This window comes from Stegodyphus dumicola, chromosome 3 (genome assembly GCF_044657685.1).
Source record: "Stegodyphus dumicola isolate Sdum_Otavi_A_Nest chromosome 3, ASM4465768v1".
Lineage (NCBI taxonomy): Eukaryota > Metazoa > Arthropoda > Arachnida > Araneae > Eresidae > Stegodyphus > Stegodyphus dumicola.
The window spans coordinates 216504037-216521063 of record NC_140770.1 but is presented as its reverse complement, the minus strand read 5'-3'; the positions used below and the strand labels follow the sequence as shown (position 1 = coordinate 216521063).

The following is a 17027-nucleotide window of genomic DNA, read 5'->3' as shown; positions in this document are numbered from 1 at the left end:
AACTCGGAGATGCCATGCGACTGCTATGCCGTGAATATGTGCTTTGTCTTGATTGCTGCAGTAAATCCTTCTGTGGAGCACTCGATGATCCATTTGACCCTCTGTGGGCGTCGCTCACGCAGACGGAAGAGAATCTTGAAATGCAGGGCGGAGATTCCTGCTGTCGTGCTGAGCTCAGAGATGAGCTCCTCTGGCTTGGTATGCTCCCCAACATTATGTACTGCTATTCTTGGTCGACGTCGCTGTTTCCTCTGTATATCTATATCGATGTCTGCTTTTTGAAGATGGTACTTTAACTTGTCAACTTCTTCGGGGGTATCACAATAGACTTCCAGACCTCCTTGCGGGGCAGGCTGTATTCTCCGTACTGCTACGGGGATTTTGTCCAAAGGGACCTTGTCTTGTAGAGCTCTCCGCAAATCCTCTGTTGGCCTTTTGGTCTTTGGTTTAATCACGATACTGGGCTTACTGTTCTTGCGCACGGCCTCTGCAAAGCTTTGCGGTGTGCTGTTTACTGTTTGCGGAGGGGTCTGCTCACAGGCGGGCTGTTGTGCAGATGGAGAGGTAGTATGCACTGTACCACAGCAAACAAAAGTAGAGGTATTGGTACCTGCCTCTATTGCTGGCGGTTTGAGGCGATACTCTGGACCCTCTAAGGCAAGGCCTTGGAGCACAGATAATGCGTCCTTCAGTCTATTCCTTAAATCTTGAGGGAGAAGGTATCTACCCCCTCGGCTTGTATCAGTGATATTCCGGATCTCGTTGGCTAGTGCAGAGATCTTTTCTGGTGTTGTCCGATCGGACTCTAGTAATTCTGATGAATTAAGCTGTGTTGAGTTACTGGCTTCCTCTGGGGGCTTGGACTGGCGTGTCATGTCACAAGTAGAAGCGTGATCCTTTAAATTGACACTATGGAGTCGCTGGGTAACACGTATAATGCACTATTGAAATCACTCTTGACACTGATGTGTACACTAAAATGCGCTTATTTCAGCGTTGTATGCGCTTAAAAACACTGTACGATACTATTCACACTAGCTATGACACTAGTGTCGCACTTTAAATCACTGAAGAGAAAACTAACTTCACTGAAACAAAGCCTAGCGTTGCTTGGTCACTGCAACAAACACTATATTTTTAGCTGAGGGCTTTAACTAATGGCCATGCACTATTCATTCACTTAAAGACACTGAAATTGATATTGGAACAATTTGCACGTATTTACACTTGTGATGCACTGTATCGCACTGAAATGTATAATAACTTTCACTGAGATGCACTAACGTTGCTTGAACACTGAACTAAATCACGCACTATACTTTACCGACGCTTTGACTAGGGGCTGGGCACGATTAATTCACTTATTAGCACTGTTGTTGACACAGTTTGCACATATAAGCTTCAATCGTTGAGCTATAGCACACACTTATCGTGAACTGAAGACTGGTGGTTATGCACTATCAGCTCACGTTGTAACACTGGATGTGACTCTAAATAACGCTTGTAAATTGACGTTTAATCACTGAATTAGCACACACAGTACATTAAACACTTTCACTGTAAAGAACATTGTTTCACTCAGCCCTGTAATAACTTTGTAAAAAGAATGGCACTTAAATACCTTGTGTAATTACACGTATTATCTTATTTATGCCAACGTGGAGACTCTAATTGTACACTATGTGATAGTTTGTCTGGTTCACAGGAAATTACAATCTGGTATACTTAAATATTTACTCATAACACAAAGTAAACATGTAAATAGCACTAAGAGTTAGAAAATTACTACAATTTAACTGAGGATAATTGAATAGGACCAATTATTACTAATTAAATTAAAGTACCGAATATCTGGTAAACATTCACTTAAATACTGTAAGATCTGAGTGAATACAAGATGCAAAAATCAGAGTTATATAGGTATGAAGTACAATAATCAAAATCAGCACTGTTAATTAGCTTAATTAGAGGCGGTTAATCAACGGTGAAACACCTTTAAATCTGTAGCCTGAAAACACATAAATACATGGTAACAGATACTTGATAAATTTGGCCAGAGTACCAGAACTGTTATAAGGATACTGTTATTTGGTCAGTTAATTAACAGTAATTAATTAGAATAGAGAATTGAACGACAAGAATTAAGAGTCTAAAAGTACCTATGTCAAACTTGGGTCTGTAACAGTATTATTAAAGTACTAGTTAAGATTTATTACCAGAAGTTAAGATTAGGTAGGTTGTAATTAAAATTAATTAGTTACTTAATCAGCGCTTAAAGCCTACCTTGGCCGATATCGCTTCTCTGTTGTCTTGGTCTGCTTCTATATACACGTAATCCAAACAAATAGCCACACGCACATAACATTCACCACACCTTTGCATATAAGCAATAACGCGCAGTTATCAAATTTCAAAGTCCGGAATTAGCACAAAATTGTTATCTCGGGTTATACACGTCCGATAATTAAGAAAGATTTGTCTCTCTGATCCTTGACACTTCAGAAATCCGAATCCGTTAGTTCCAATTAGCTGCTTTAATTAGTTGACTAATTAGCAAAATTAGGCAAGGAGTCCCAGTCCTTTCTTCTTCCTTTGTTAGATGAAGAAATAAAGTGTGGCTATACAAATACAAAGTGTGGCTATCATCTAAACCAAGGGTTCTTAATCTTATTCCCCGTCTGGGAACATCTGACAAATAGGAAATGTTGGCGGGTGCAGTAAAAAAATGTACAACGATTCTTAATATTTCTTTATTTTATGCAATCATAAGCTTCATAAATAATACCCTACATTAGAAAGGTAAAAAAAAATTCAAAATAGTTGCATTTAATGCGATTTTTGGCATTGTATATAGTATATAGCGGACAGTCGAGGACGCACAGAAATAACTTCTCGGACACATTGATGCCTGCGGGCACGGGGTTAAGAACCCCTGATCTAAACGATACAATTCGAAACATCAGCGTGTACGACCCCATTATTGAAGAAGCAGATTTAGAGACCAAGAACAGGTCACTATAATCCCCAAATTGGTAACTACTGATATCTCTGCATCGTTTTATTGCTCTGTAACGTATTTTCTTATTTACTGTTACATATTATCTACCCGGTAAAGTAAGTTTTTTGGGCTTTACCTTCACCTGATTAAACAGGTATAGACTTAGTTATTTTCAATTTAAGTGATACAGAGACGACAGCGGATTGGCTTAGCCAACACAAATAGGAATCGCAAATACGCTTCGCTCCCAAAGCGAACCTTAAAATGACTCGGGACTTGTAAATATTATAATTTATTTTATCATTCTGCTTTATGTCGTATGTATAACTGCAACATCTTCAAATGAAAATGCTATCGGATATTGCTATAACTACTTTAAGAAATGCAACATTTCATCTTCAGTTGTACGTAAAAGATTTTCTAGCATGCAGTGCTCGGGTTTAAATTTTAAAATGCCGTTACTTATGTGGACCTTAGAGGTTGAGATAAAAATGCTTTAGTAAAGGCTATAAGGTAGTAGACTACCTACAAAAGTGAAGATCCGAGATCTTAGTGAGAGAAGTTTCAGGCACTCGCGGTGCGCTGTTAGGTTCTGCCAGCTCTATCTAAATGTAATTATCTCGGCTTTGCATTTTATCGCAGATGATACCGTGTAATCTTGGACTACTTTATTATTAACGTTTAAATTTAAGTGTCATTGTTAATTTTACATCGCTGCTAATAGTGGTTTATCTGCAACACGAATTGTGCCTAGTTTGTTAAAAGTTCTTTTAAATAAAAAGCTTGTTTAAAACCTTTGCAAGTCTTTATCGTACTGTTTCAGTTTTAGCGGTGACTCGCTACTTGTCTATTAGGTTGTAAGACTTAAGTTCAAGTAGAAGCTCATAAGTTCATTTCATAAATCACACATTTTATGCTTAGAAAGAATATTGTAAGACTTTTGCGTGTTTTAAATGAGCGGCATCTGAAATCTTTTTAGAAATTTCAAAATTTAATTATCTTACACAAATTCTTACAGGAAAGAATACCCAAAACGAGATTAAGTGTTATTCTTTCAGTCTAATTAATCTTTCAGACTGACATTCACGAATACAAATAGACCACTTTTTATTCAAGATGTGAAATATGGAAAATTTAGCAAAAGATTTAAAGACTAATAAATGCATTCTATTTCAAATTATGAAACCTGGAAAGGCGAGGTATTTTTTAATCAAATTGGTAATACTTTATTACGTTATATTAAACAGATTTCATTTTACCTAACAAACTTGGGAGTATATTGAGCTGCTTCTCGACGAATATTGCTTCAGAATTTATTATGAAAGCAATTTTGCTGATCAGAAATGTTCTTTTGTTAAGCAAAATTTACCTTATCTCTATGTTTCTTCGATAGGCTGTTTATAAGTTGCTATTTACTCGTATTAGCCCAAAGAGGCGTTAACCCCGAAGGGCTATTAGTCTCGAAACGGCATTTTGCATCGAATCACTAAAAGCGTTAAATCACTTTTCAAATAGTTGCCCCCCAAATATTATCGCCTGTATTATGTTTAAAGAAATTGAAAAACGAAAAATATGCACGAATGCGTGTATGTATGTTTTTTGCATTGTGAAAAAACAACGGTATCTAAAATTATCAAATTTTGAATAACATAGTCCTCCACCCGAACATGGGCACTCGGAAGTCCGACTTTGGAATGTGGAATTTGTTTTATTGTCCCTTTCATATTCTGAAAAACTTAAACGAATTTTTGATTGAAAAAGTCAGCAATTTTAAAGCAAGCAGAGGCAACACTGCTCAGAATAGAACATTTTTGTCTCCATATGTATTTTGTCTCTCTATCAGAAATTCTGAAATGTACGCTATTTTTCAATAATTTTAACCCAAATGGGTGTAAATAGAAATGCTCTCGAAACATGTATGTGTGAGTAAATGAAGAAAATGCCTCTTTGGGCTTAATATAAAACAGGAAAGCTTTCAAAATTTAAAAAAAAAAAAAAAAAAAAAAAAAAAAAAATCAGAATTAATTTCTCCCATTCTAGCTGGCATAGGTTTTTAAAAAAAATCTTTACGAGCCCGTAATATGCAATAATGTATTGAAAAGGAGATACAAATTGCAACGTTTCAGATTGCGATTATTTTATTTCATTGAACATGCACTAAAATGAATTCTCATAAAATTTCAACAAAAATGATGATAAGTAAATGAAAAAAAAATTATAAAAAAATCTGAAAGTTGTCGGATTTTATATTAAGCCCAAAGGGGAATTTTTTAAACTTTTTTGTGTGTTACCTTTATTTATTAAATATCATGTTTTTCCCACTTAAAAAACTTTTGCATTGTGAAAAAACAACGGTATCTAAAATTATCAAATTTTGAATAACATAGTCCTCCACCCGAACATGGGCACTCGGAAGTCCGACTTTGGAATGTGGAATTTGTTTTATTGTCCCTTTCATATTCTGAAAAACTTAAACGAATTTTTGATTGAAAAAGTCAGCAATTTTAAAGCAAGCAGAGGCAACACTGCTCAGAATAGAACATTTTTGTCTCCATATGTATTTTGTCTCTCTATCAGAAATTCTGAAATGTACGCTATTTTTCAATAATTTTAACCCAAATGGGTGTAAATAGAAATGCTCTCGAAACATGTATGTGTGAGTAAATGAAGAAAATGCCTCTTTGGGCTTAATATAAAACAGGAAAGCTTTCAAAATTTAAAAAAAAAAAAAAAAAAAAAAAAAAAAAATCAGAATTAATTTCTCCCATTCTAGCTGGCATAGGTTTTTAAAAAAAATCTTTACGAGCCCGTAATATGCAATAATGTATTGAAAAGGAGATACAAATTGCAACGTTTCAGATTGCGATTATTTTATTTCATTGAACATGCACTAAAATGAATTCTCATAAAATTTCAACAAAAATGATGATAAGTAAATGAAAAAAAAATTATAAAAAAATCTGAAAGTTGTCGGATTTTATATTAAGCCCAAAGGGGAATTTTTTAAACTTTTTTGTGTGTTACCTTTATTTATTAAATATCATGTTTTTCCCACTTAAAAAACTTTTGCATTGTGAAAAAACAACGGTATCTAAAATTATCAAATTTTGAATAACATAGTCCTCCACCCGAACATGGGCACTCGGAAGTCCGACTTTGGAATGTGGAATTTGTTTTATTGTCCCTTTCATATTCTGAAAAACTTAAACGAATTTTTGATTGAAAAAGTCAGCAATTTTAAAGCAAGCAGAGGCAACACTGCTCAGAATAGAACATTTTTGTCTCCATATGTATTTTGTCTCTCTATCAGAAATTCTGAAATGTACGCTATTTTTCAATAATTTTAACCCAAATGGGTGTAAATAGAAATGCTCTCGAAACATGTATGTGTGAGTAAATGAAGAAAATGCCTCTTTGGGCTTAATATAAAACAGGAAAGCTTTCAAAATTTAAAAAAAAAAAAAAAAAAAAAAAAAAAATCAGAATTAATTTCTCCCATTCTAGCTGGCATAGGTTTTTAAAAAAAATCTTTACGAGCCCGTAATATGCAATAATGTATTGAAAAGGAGATACAAATTGCAACGTTTCAGATTGCGATTATTTTATTTCATTGAACATGCACTAAAATGAATTCTCATAAAATTTCAACAAAAATGATGATAAGTAAATGAAAAAAAAATTATAAAAAAATCTGAAAGTTGTCGGATTTTATATTAAGCCCAAAGGGGAATTTTTTAAACTTTTTTGTGTGTTACCTTTATTTATTAAATATCATGTTTTTCCCACTTAAACCCTAAAATTTAATTCAACAACTATATCACAAAATAATTTTAAAATAGAAAATCTTTAGCAATCCCGATACACAGTCTTCGGCGCTGGAGATAAAAAAATGTTTTTTTTCCCATACAGTAGTGCCATCCCTTAATTTGAAATCGTGAGGTTGTCAATCAAAAATTCGTTCAAGTTTTACAAAATAAAAGAAAGAGATAATAAAACAGATTCTAAATTCGCTTCCAGATGCGCATATTTGAGTGGAGGACTATGTTATTCAGAATTTGTTGTCTATAGGTACCAATGTTTCTTCACAGTGCGAGCATACATTCATGCAGATTCTTTATTATTTAATTTCTTTCAATATATCGCACGGCTCAATATTTTATGGCAACAATTTGAAAAGTGAAACGTCGTTTTAGTGAACCAGCATGAAATGCCAAAATGAAATTAGTACTTCTTCTGAGCAAATTGCCTCTTTAGGCTAATAAAAAAATTGTTGCTTTCTGCTTCGGTAAGAAGTTCAGAATACTTCGAGGTTTTAAACTCTGAAAAACATTTTGTTTTCTACAAATGGATTGAGGGACAAACCATGCATGTAATAGTTGAGATAATTAATTTAATAATGTGCTTTATTGTACTAAATTATCAATATTTTGTTTCAGAAGTAAACATATTACACTTAATTAATAGTACAGTTTATACACTGGAACTTTCGCATTTGCATCACAGGTAAAGTTATCACAGCTGTAGATGATATTGATAAATTTAATTTCAGAAAATTTAGCTTCTTTTGGATGCTCTTTTTAAATTTTAGAGACTTCTTTCTTCTTCATGAAATGTGGTCCAATATCCTCTATGCTGCTGCATCCTAGAATATTAAAAAGTAATAGGAATTAAACAACTTAAAGGGCAGAGGAATTCCATTTTTGAAAAAGTGTACAATACCTGAAATACGTTTTTAACAATTTATAAAAATACTCGAGTAGCACATTAGTATTTATAGAAAATTGGTTCAATGAGGTAAATTTGCAAGAAATTATCGCAATACCCTGTACATGCTCTCATGAGTGAGTGGTTAGCAAGTCATTCTATCAAGAATAAAAATCCATAGATCGCATCCAGATCAACACAGTTGAAGATTCATATTTCCCGATCCAAAATAGAGAAAAATGAGCACAGAATATAAAACTTTCACACCTTCAACTTAAGTAGCTGAATTCCAAGTATGATTTTTATTAGTATTTAAATTAATTATAAAATATGCTGATTCGTACTATTTATTGATAGGTAATAATCATATTTAATAGCATTTACAAACTGGGGCCATGAAATAAAACTTCAAACTCTCTATATTTGAAGTGAACCAAAATGGTTACTGCATTTTAAATTTGGGAAAAAATTAATCGTGACACAACGCTGATTTTAAAATACACTATTACCATTTACAGTGCACGAAAAAAAATAAGTAAGTAAATCAATCATTTTTTAACTTTTTGTGTGTTACATTTATTTATTTATTAAATATCATGTTCTTCGCACTTAAACCACAAAATTCAATTCATCAGCAGTATCACAATACATTTAAAAACAGCATATCTTTAGAATTTCCGATAGACGGTCTTGCGGCGGCTGGAGATAAAAATCTTTTTTCCGTACAGTATTGTCACTGCTCACTTTAAATCATTGAGTTTGTTAATCAGAAATTTGTTAAAGTTTTACAAAATATGAAATCGATAATAAAACAGACTCAAAATTCTAATCAAGAAAACTCTGGAAAATTTCGATGATTTCCGATTAGCTAAACATATTCAGTTTAAAACTCCTCAATAAATAAAGCTTGAGATTTTCGTGACAATAAATTAATTTTTAAATTTTTCATTGAAAAGCCTTTATTTATTAATTTGAATCATTTCTTGAATATCTAACATTCTGCAATCGTCAGTTAATGCTAGCGTACATTTGGAATTCTAAAAGTTTTATTTGATTGATTTTTCGTAGTTAAGAACGGAGTCGTTATATCAAATAATGCTTTAAAGAAATTATGTTAGTAAAAGCATTAACTCCTCTTGACGATTATGAATCAAGCTCTAGCATGTGTTTACGGATTTTCAATAAACACTACTCACAATTAATTGTTAGATAATACAGAAGATAGATTAAAAATGATATTTTACAATGTTTGACACTTCTGAAACATTATTATATACGTAAACTGCATAAAGTTGCTGTAAAGTATGAAGCAACTTATTAAATTAAAAGATACTATTTGTTTTCGTTTTGCGATTTTGCGTTGAATCATTATAAATGTCTGTTTCCCTTTTCAAACTGTTGCCACCAAATGTTAGAGTCTTGAATTATGTTTGAAGATATTAAATAATGAAAATTCTGCATAAATGTATGTATACTATTTCTTGCATTGTGATAAAACAACGGTACATCGAAATTTGAATGACGTAATCCTCCTACGAATATGGGCATGTGGAAGATCAAATTTGAAATTTGGAATTTGTTTTATGATCGATTTCATATTTTATAAAACTTTAACGAATTTTTGAGTAACACACTCGATGATTAAAAGCGAGCAATGGCAACACTCTATAGGGAGGGGACCTTTTCATCTTCAGCCCACGGAACTATGTATCGGAAATGAAGAATCTGCATGAATGCATACTCAAACTGTGAAGAAACAACAGAACCTAGAGACAATAAATTTTGCATGTCTTCCACTCGAATATGGGCATCTGGAAGCGAATTTGAAATCTGTTTTATTATCTCTTTCATATTTTGTAAAACTTGAACAAATTTTCGATTGAAAACTCAAGCTTTCAAATTGAGGGATGGCACTAATGTATGGAAAAAAAAATTATCTCCAGCGCCGAAGACTGTGTATCGGGAATTCTAAAGATATGCTCATTTTAAAATTATTTTGCGACATTGCTATTGAACTGAATTTTATTGTTTAAGTGCAAAGAGCGTCATATTTAAACGTTAAAAAACGCTCCTTTGGACGTAATTTAAAATCTGCAACCTTTCAGATTTTTTGTTTTGTTTTATTATTATTATTTTCTTTCTCTATAAATGAAGTGAATCTAAACATTAAATGCAAATCAGTGAAAGTGGTCACTTTTTGAATGCAAGTCTTCAATTGCTATAAATTGCTTCAATATTTTTAAATGTTATTGGACTAATTTTTATTTTGCTTCCGAAATAATAATTTCTTATTGTAATATTGATTTACCAATTCTTAATTTTTAATAGATAACAGATATACGTGAAGAACGTAGTACAAAAAATATGTATAATAATTTAGTTAGCACTTAAGTTATTACCTCAAAATAATAAATATTGGAAAAAATATCACATACCAACTAGATGCATTACTCTGTCTAGTTCACTTTTTAAAATTTCCAGTACATGACGCACACCATCTTGTCCCTGGAAAGAGAAAAATGTGACTGAAAAAACATGCGAGTTATAAGTAAATTAAAAATAAATTTGAAAGACTAGTATATTATGGTGGGCCAATTTTTTTTCTAATAATTTTATATACCGGAAGTGTTAACTATCGCATAGTTCAGCAAAATGGAAAAAGGAAATTCAATTAAAATTATATCTTCCACTCCCGCATTGCAAGTTTTGAAAAATGGTGAAAATTTTAATAATTTTCGGCATTTTTTTTCTCACTACTACCGAAAGGCTGTAGGTCCTAATGTAAGTTTTGAGGCACACAAAAAAATGTTTAAAATCTGCAATTTCAATTTATTATTTGCTCAAAAGGCTGAAAGACACAATGTTTTATTTTTGTGAAAATAACAATAGTTCTTAATTTCTGATAATTTACTCTTTTAATTTTTAGTAAACAAACAGCTGGCGAGAGACGAAGACACCATCATTCCAGCAAGAGATTAGGTAGCATTGATTCGCGTCCCCGTATATCTAGCCTCAGGAGTACATTAAATAACTATGTATCACACGGCTACAATATAATGTAACATCCTGTAGCCGTTGTGACATAGTTACATAATTATTACATTGTTTCAGATACAAAAATTACTTAAAGCATAACGCTAACAATAGTACACATTACAAATGCACTTTACAAAGATAACATTTTATAGGCTTTACAGAAATCTACAAATGTACATTACAAGCCATCCAAATATAGTAGTAGAACAGAAATAGAAACCAACTGAGTGAATATTAGATTATTATTCTAGGCACTGTTATTGTTAAACTCCCCCAATAAATAAAGGTGAAATAAAATTTTAAAGCATTGCAGAGGCATAAGTCGGCTTTTAGTTTTGTATGCTTGTCGATAACTCTGGCGATCCTTGCTACCTGATGACACTGCTTTACCATAAACGTTGAGAAGCCTTAATTATTGTTACTGAGGATTTTAAGGTGGTGCTCTCTGGTGAGTAGGCAGACAGTAAAGATAATGGTCCGGGCTACCAGTTTCTCCACAGATGAAGTCGATGTTGCTGACGCCGTCTCTTCGGTAAAGGGGTTATGGTTTGTAATAAATCTTGTTAATTGCAGGGAAGTGATGTTGCGTTTCTCGTCTACATTTGTGATGTTGCGTTTCTCGTCTACATTTGTGATGTTGCGTTTCTCGTCTACATTTGTAATGTTGCGTTTCTCGTCTACATTTGTGATGTTGCGTTTCTCGTCTACATATGTGATGTAGTAGTATGTGCGACAGCTTTGTTCACATTCATCCCACTCTGTTTTCCATTTGATTTGTGCGTTTCATTTGTTTCTTCAAGCATGAGCAAGACTAAAGTGTTGTTAGGGATAATGAATTTTTACTGATGTTGCTTCATTGGCTAATCTGTCAGCAATTGTGTTTCCACTCACATCAGCTGCACTTTTGTCCAGAAGAGCGTGATGTTATGATGTTGATGCTTCCATAAATCTCTCTGAATTTGCGTAATTATAGAAGATATGTACGGATTGTTGAGAATAGACAGAAGAATTGAAATGCTGTCTGTGTCGATGTAGATTTCCTCTAGGTTTCTCTGATAGATATACTAGATAGCTGTCGAAATAGCTACTGCTTCTGCCTGAAATACGATGTTAGTACCGCTTAGTGACTGCTTCCAGAAATATAAGGTTTCATTTCCATGCTGAAGAATTAGTGCGCTGTCAACGTTGTCTTCCATATGTAAGGCATTCATGTGTATAGTCGGAGTGTTATTGGTGGAGATGTCATAATCGTGCAGATGTGTGTTTATACCTTGCATTTAAGTGCTGGGTGAACATGTAGCGTCATCGTTGGCATTTCATAATTGTTTAGATTATGCCACTCATCGAAAACCTTCTGGAAGTGAAAAGATGAAATACTGATTAGATTATTTCTTCTTGCTCAACACGAACATACAACGGTGTACTTGTGAGGACATTAACCAATGCACTTGCTGTTTTGCGAAAAACCATTGAGTAGCTTAGCGCTGAATAATAAACAAACAGAGAATATATTTATAATTTGTAGTTTTGTTATTCAAAACGGGCCACCTTAAAGTTAGTTTTTTTACGGAAATTTCTGGCTTACTAAGGGTAAGAAGGTCGTCCTAATTAAGGCCGTCTCTTAATCCAGCACTACATACCGTTTAAGATGCTTTTGTCACAAGTTTGATACATCGTTCTATAGCCAGGGTGTGACAAGGGAAGCTTTGGAAATCTGGTTGCAGAGATGTGACAGTCTTTAATAGATTTTTGATATCCTCATTCGTAATATTTCTTAATAGTGGGGAAGAAAAAATTCCAGCAAATCATGCTGATGTAGTTTGTTATTTTGAAGCTGAGTTTTAGCATTGTGAAGCTTTGAAAGTCTTCTCTTGGAAAGTGATCAGCTTTCAACAATCGGAGCAAACCTTATTCTCTGATATGTCCTCTTTAATCTACGTTCATTGCAAAGGTAAACTTTTCAGGATGATCAATAAAAGCATTCAGCTGTATTATTGAAAATTAGGCAAAGCAACGACTTTGTATTTAGCCTTGAGTTTTGAGTCTTAAGTAAAATCTACGCAAAACAAAAGATTGTTGCTTTACCTAATTTTATATATTTGGACTGTCTGTGACAGTTTTAATGGTTTTGATTTTAAACCAGAGAAGCATGTAACAATTCAAATAACATATATCAACTGTCTAATTTTATCAGCATGTTTCTCTAAGCTCACTTAAAGTCTGATAATTCGATTTGATGTTGTTTACAAATCGGAACAGGATCATGAGCTACTAAAACTTCTAAAATTGTACCTGACTTTATGGTAACAAAAGTATCAAATAAGTATAATTAATCTTTGCTCAAAATTTTTCTGTCAGCTTGAAGAATGGAGAAATCAACATGTAAAAAGCATAAAGCCAGCGAAAAAATAGTGCTAACATATTTGGACCCTGCGATAGCACCACCCAAATGATAAAATAGATCAAGTTCATTGAAGTGTAGGGACATATAGCTCCCTCAGTTTTCTCCCAATGCGTAATTCGATTTGATAGATAATACCATTTTTTAAACCAGTATTAGTTCTAGTTCCATTGCTCCCGATTACACCAAGTTCTTCAAAGGAAATCTCTCGTCTAGTCAAATGAAAAATTATATTTGGAGCTATATCAGCAAGACCTGTAGAGGGACAAACATAAACTATATATTATGATCATAGTTCTTATATGAGAGGCTAGTGATCTTCTTTTTCAGTTCTTCCAAAACGCTTTGAATTAATGTTTTTAATTACCATCGTGTCGTAATTTCTTTCATAAAAGTAAAGATTACGCAGTGTTTCCTTATTAGATTGATTCTGCAAACCATTTCTGTTATTACAAGTTTTATCTCTTATATTCTTTTTGTCAACGACCTGAGAATTGTCTGAATCAGCTATCACATGCATAGTTACAGAATGTTTATAATCTACGCTGCATTTACAATTACACAATAAATTTACATAATAATTGATAATTATATACTCATTTTAAAAGTTTTGTAGCAAAAACACTAAATTACTAAACATTGCTGTTTTTCAAAGAATTGTGTGTTTTGAACTGTTTGCGCAAGCAATAAATAAATTTGAAATTAAAGGTTTTAAACGTCCTTCCTGTTCCTTATGCCCAAAATTAACATTAGGTCTTATAGCGCTTCGATAGTCGTGAGTTTAGTAACTATAAAAATTTAGTAACTATAAATTGGTAGGAGACTCGATGAGAAATATCACCCAAAACTGGGAAAACGGACTAATGAAGGAATAGTAGCTGTTTAGAGTTAACAGAACTCCAAGAATTAAAGAATCACACACATTTTGCCGAACTTATTAATTTACGTTGAAGTAATTTAATTTTGTTTAAAAATCAAATAATTGTGATTAGTATGAAATAGTCAAACTGTTTTGGTAACTTCCAAAAGTTACAAATTCTGCAAATTTAACATTCCAAAAGATATAAACAAAAATAAGTTACGTTTATTTTTATCTCGCATAATGAGAATTATTTATTATTTCATATCATAGAAGATAATAATTACTTATTACGTTGCAGATAAAAGTGCTCAAAAGCTAAAAGAAAGAAAAATCACTAAAATTATGAACTTCTATTTTTTAGAAGAAAAGCGGCATTGGTGCAGTGGAAAAAAATTGTTTAAGAATAAAAGATTCGTGAAAACAAAATAGCATATTTTCGCATTTCATATTCAAACTAAATATGTAATAAAATTAAGTTAAATTTGTTTCGGAATTTGTAGTATTTCTTTTAAACTGAGTTTCCAGTTCTGATGTCTCACTTGGCATCATGTTTTCCCCCGTTAAAAGTTATTAAGATGCAAAGGTGTAGCTTCTATTTGCTGGCTCACTTTTATGATAATGAAGTTTCATATATTTTAGAACGCCAATTTTTTTTCATATAATTTTAGAATTGTTAGAATTGCAGTGTAGCTACTGCATCTAAAATTTTAGCAAAGCTATGAGGTAAGGAAGGCATGATTATAATGCAGCAATATTGACGGTGACTGGAGTAAAGCGGATAAAATTGCAGCTTATAAAAGGGCAAATTCAGAAAAGAAAACATCATTCAGAGACTTGTAGCAGTTATCGGTAATTCTGAAGAAAATGCTGGCAAAAATGATTAAAGGAAAGTGTTTAGTATTATTTTGCGTTGTTTTGGAGCTTGAATCTCTCATGATATTCTCTCATTTCCCGTAACCAAAAGACTGACATCTCTCAATGAGATCAACATTTAACCATTTTTCTGATTCAGCCTGTATGTGCAAACTTAAAGACATTTGAATATCAAATTGAGGGTAAAAGTGGAAATATGTAATCATATCTAAGGATGGCAAAAGTAAAATAATGTTACCAACTTCAATTCGTTTAAATGCAAAAAAAGGTGCAATGAGTAATCAAAAATTAAAATTTATTCTTTTCAAAATTTTAAAATTAAGGAATGACTAGGTTTTTCTAGCAATTCGAATAGACAACTGGGATACGAAAAGTGAAAATATACGCTTTATACGTTTAAAGTAACGCAGAATAATCTTCACATTGAGAAATACAGAATACCCTAAAAGCTAAAGATTTGTATTCAGTAGTGGTAATGCCACTACCGTGAAAATTATTTTTAGTCGTGAAAATTATCCACTAATCGTGAAAATTATTTTTAGTTTGAACGATTTACAGCACAAGTGCTTCAAATTGATCTAAAAATTATTACTTAATCATAACAATATGCTATGTTTACATAATAACTAAAAATCAAACATGAGGCTAATATTCTTCATATGATTGCTAACGAATTGAATAACGCAATATAAGTTCCTACTTGGCTTTTAAATACAGGGAAAAGTTTCCGTGTTGCGGGTTTTCATCGTTTATATTTTTATGAAATAAAACGAAAATGCATTTATGTATGTTTTTTGGAAATCAAATTCGATCACACATAAAACAGGCAAATCGACAACCTTGTATTCGGCGTAGATTTTGCAAAATCCCGATCGATTTCGAGGGTAAAACGGAGCAAAAATTCTGCAAAAATCCTCATCAGGATTCGTTTTACTTTCGAAATCGATTGGGATTTTACCGAATCTACCAGAAATACAAGGTTGTCGATTTGGCTGTTTTATTTTCAACGTCGGCCTGTTTCTCTTGTGTCTCGATCACACATTTTCTGTAATTCATTTCATCACAGACTTGCTACTTTGTTATTTTCAAAATATACCACATGAAAGGCTCAACTCCGATTTGTTCAAGAACTGTTAATTACAATTAAGAAATCATTATGATAAAATATCCGATTATATTTCTCAAATTCATTAGCTGAGCGGTAAATGTTTCAGAAAACGTTACGATTCAATTGTTTCTATTATTGCTGAAAGAGGATTTTTTAACCATATACAAAATTTATACGCTTAATAAATATTTTAACATTTGGATGTCATAGCGAACAGGTGACTACAAAGTAGAAATTTTATCATGTGTATATTGCGATATTATAAAACGTGCATTTCCAAGCTTTGCTGTCTAATTACATCAGTTTTAGTAATATGATCCCATTAAAGTAACTGAATGGGACGAGAAATGTTTAAATGGGTAATAAACTTTCATAGCTAAATAAAAACCAATGTAATGTAAAATATTTCTTTATAAGCTATTGCACTACTACACTGCTGCCATTTAAACTGCAGCAATAGCAGGGACAAATGATAACACAATATAAGTTTAATTTACAGATAATACAAATATAAAATGATTGAATTTCAGCTATGTAGAACAAACAGAATGATATCACCAAGCATAAAAATAATGTGCAATAATAATCTGTGCTATAAGGTGAGGCATAGAATCGAAGTAATTTTGAATAGCATTTTGGAAAACTGAGTCCATAAAGTTGTCATTCGGAGCTAGAACTCATCTGTTGTAGCCGCTGATGGTGTTTGTTCCACTAGCGTTAGCGTATCATAGTTCAATAATAATGTGTGAATCATAGGCAAGTTCAGTTCAGTAAAGATCTGATGAAAACATCTATCAAGTCAGAACAGTAAACTATTGCTTTGTCGAGGAAGTGTCTAACGTTGAGCGGGGTGTGCGGTCGCAACTGTCTTGTTTCTTTTCTCTGGAGTGTTCTTGAAGATATAGTAAAGGCACAGGACGTCTGTTATGTAATACGGACTGGTAAGAATGCCAGATATACCTATGACAAGTGGAGGGGCTGGTATATCCAATAATTCCCGTCGCTTACTTGATATGATAACGCATAAGGAAATTTCCAACAAAAG

The 17027-nt window shown here is 32.7% G+C and overlaps 1 protein-coding gene across 2 annotated transcripts in view; it reads right to left on the bottom strand.

Moving 5' to 3' along the window:
- Positions 1 to 7383: 7383 nt before the first annotated feature.
- Positions 7384 to 17027, bottom strand: part of LOC118200142 (2-Hydroxyacid oxidase 1-like) — a 47177-nt gene continuing 37533 nt past the window's right edge. For both annotated transcript variants that reach the window (XM_035372070.2, XM_085813851.1), the window contains 2 exons: positions 10138 to 10207; positions 7384 to 7640 (listed from right to left, as the gene is read on the bottom strand). In XM_035372070.2, the coding sequence (XP_035227961.1) occupies positions 7576 to 7640; positions 10138 to 10207 (135 nt within the window). In that variant the 3' untranslated portion in view covers positions 7384 to 7575. The remainder of the gene's footprint in view (positions 7641 to 10137; positions 10208 to 17027) is intronic.